The sequence below is a fragment of the Chenopodium album genome, chromosome 9, assembly GCF_948465745.1.
Source record: "Chenopodium album chromosome 9, dcCheAlbu1.1, whole genome shotgun sequence".
In the NCBI taxonomy this organism is placed as follows: Eukaryota; Viridiplantae; Streptophyta; class Magnoliopsida; order Caryophyllales; family Amaranthaceae; genus Chenopodium; species Chenopodium album.
The window spans coordinates 39,765,156-39,766,084 of NC_137842.1; the positions used below are offsets into that span (position 1 = coordinate 39,765,156).

Genomic DNA, 929 nt, shown 5'->3' on the forward strand with positions numbered 1-929 from the left:
ATGTTCAAAGATGTGTGGGGTGTAGTAAAAGCTTGTGACCGGTGTCAAAGAACTGGTAATATTTCAAGAAGAAGTGAGATGCCTTTGAACAACATTCTTGAGCTAGAGATTTTTTATGTATGGGGCATTGATTTTATGGTGCCTTTCCCGACCACTTTTGGGAATAAGTTCATTCTTGTGGTCGTTGATTACGTGTCAAAGTGGGTAGAAGCGGTTGCATCTCCTACTAATGATGCTAAGGTGGTTGTCAAGCTCTTTAAGAGAGTAATTTTCATAAGGTTAGGGGTGCCACGTGCCGTTATTAGTGATGGAGGTTCACATTTTGCAAAGAGGTCCTTTCAAGCTCTCCTTGAGAAATATGGTATGAGGCACAAGGTGTCATTGGCTTACCACCTGCAAACAAGTGGTCAAGCCGAAATTTCAAATTAGGAGATAAAAATGATTCTTGATAAAACGGTGGATAGGTCTAGAAAAGATTGGTCTACAAAGCTTGATGATGCTCTATGGGCCTACCGCACCGCATTCAAAACTCCCATTAGTACCACACCATACAAGCTTGTTTACGGGAAATCATGCCATTTGCCGGTAAAACTTGAGCATCGTGCTCATTGGGCTATCAAAACATTGAATTTCGACCTTTAAAGTGCCGGTGAAAAGAGGTTGCTCTCCATGCCTTGGAAGAATTGAGGTTGGATGCATATGAGAATGCACGGATTTACAAAGAAAAGACCAAGGCTTGGCATGTCAAGCATATTAGCAAAAGGGAATTTAAAGAAGGTGACAAGGTCCTACTATTCAATTCCCGGTTGAAGTTGTTTGCGGTTAAGCTTAAGTCAAGATGGAGTGGACCTTTTACCGTTAGCACGGTATTTCCATATGGTGCAATTGAAATCTCAAATGATAATGGTGAACCGTTCAGAGTAAATGGC

General features: G+C 41.4%; 1 protein-coding gene across 1 annotated transcript; it reads left to right on the top strand.

The window, feature by feature from the left end:
- Positions 1 to 429, top strand: LOC145557627 (uncharacterized). Its single transcript, XM_081618802.1, has one exon. The coding sequence runs from the start codon at positions 1 to 3 to the stop codon at positions 427 to 429; it is 429 nt and encodes a 142-aa protein (XP_081474928.1).
- The last annotated feature ends 500 nt before the right edge of the window (positions 430 to 929 follow it).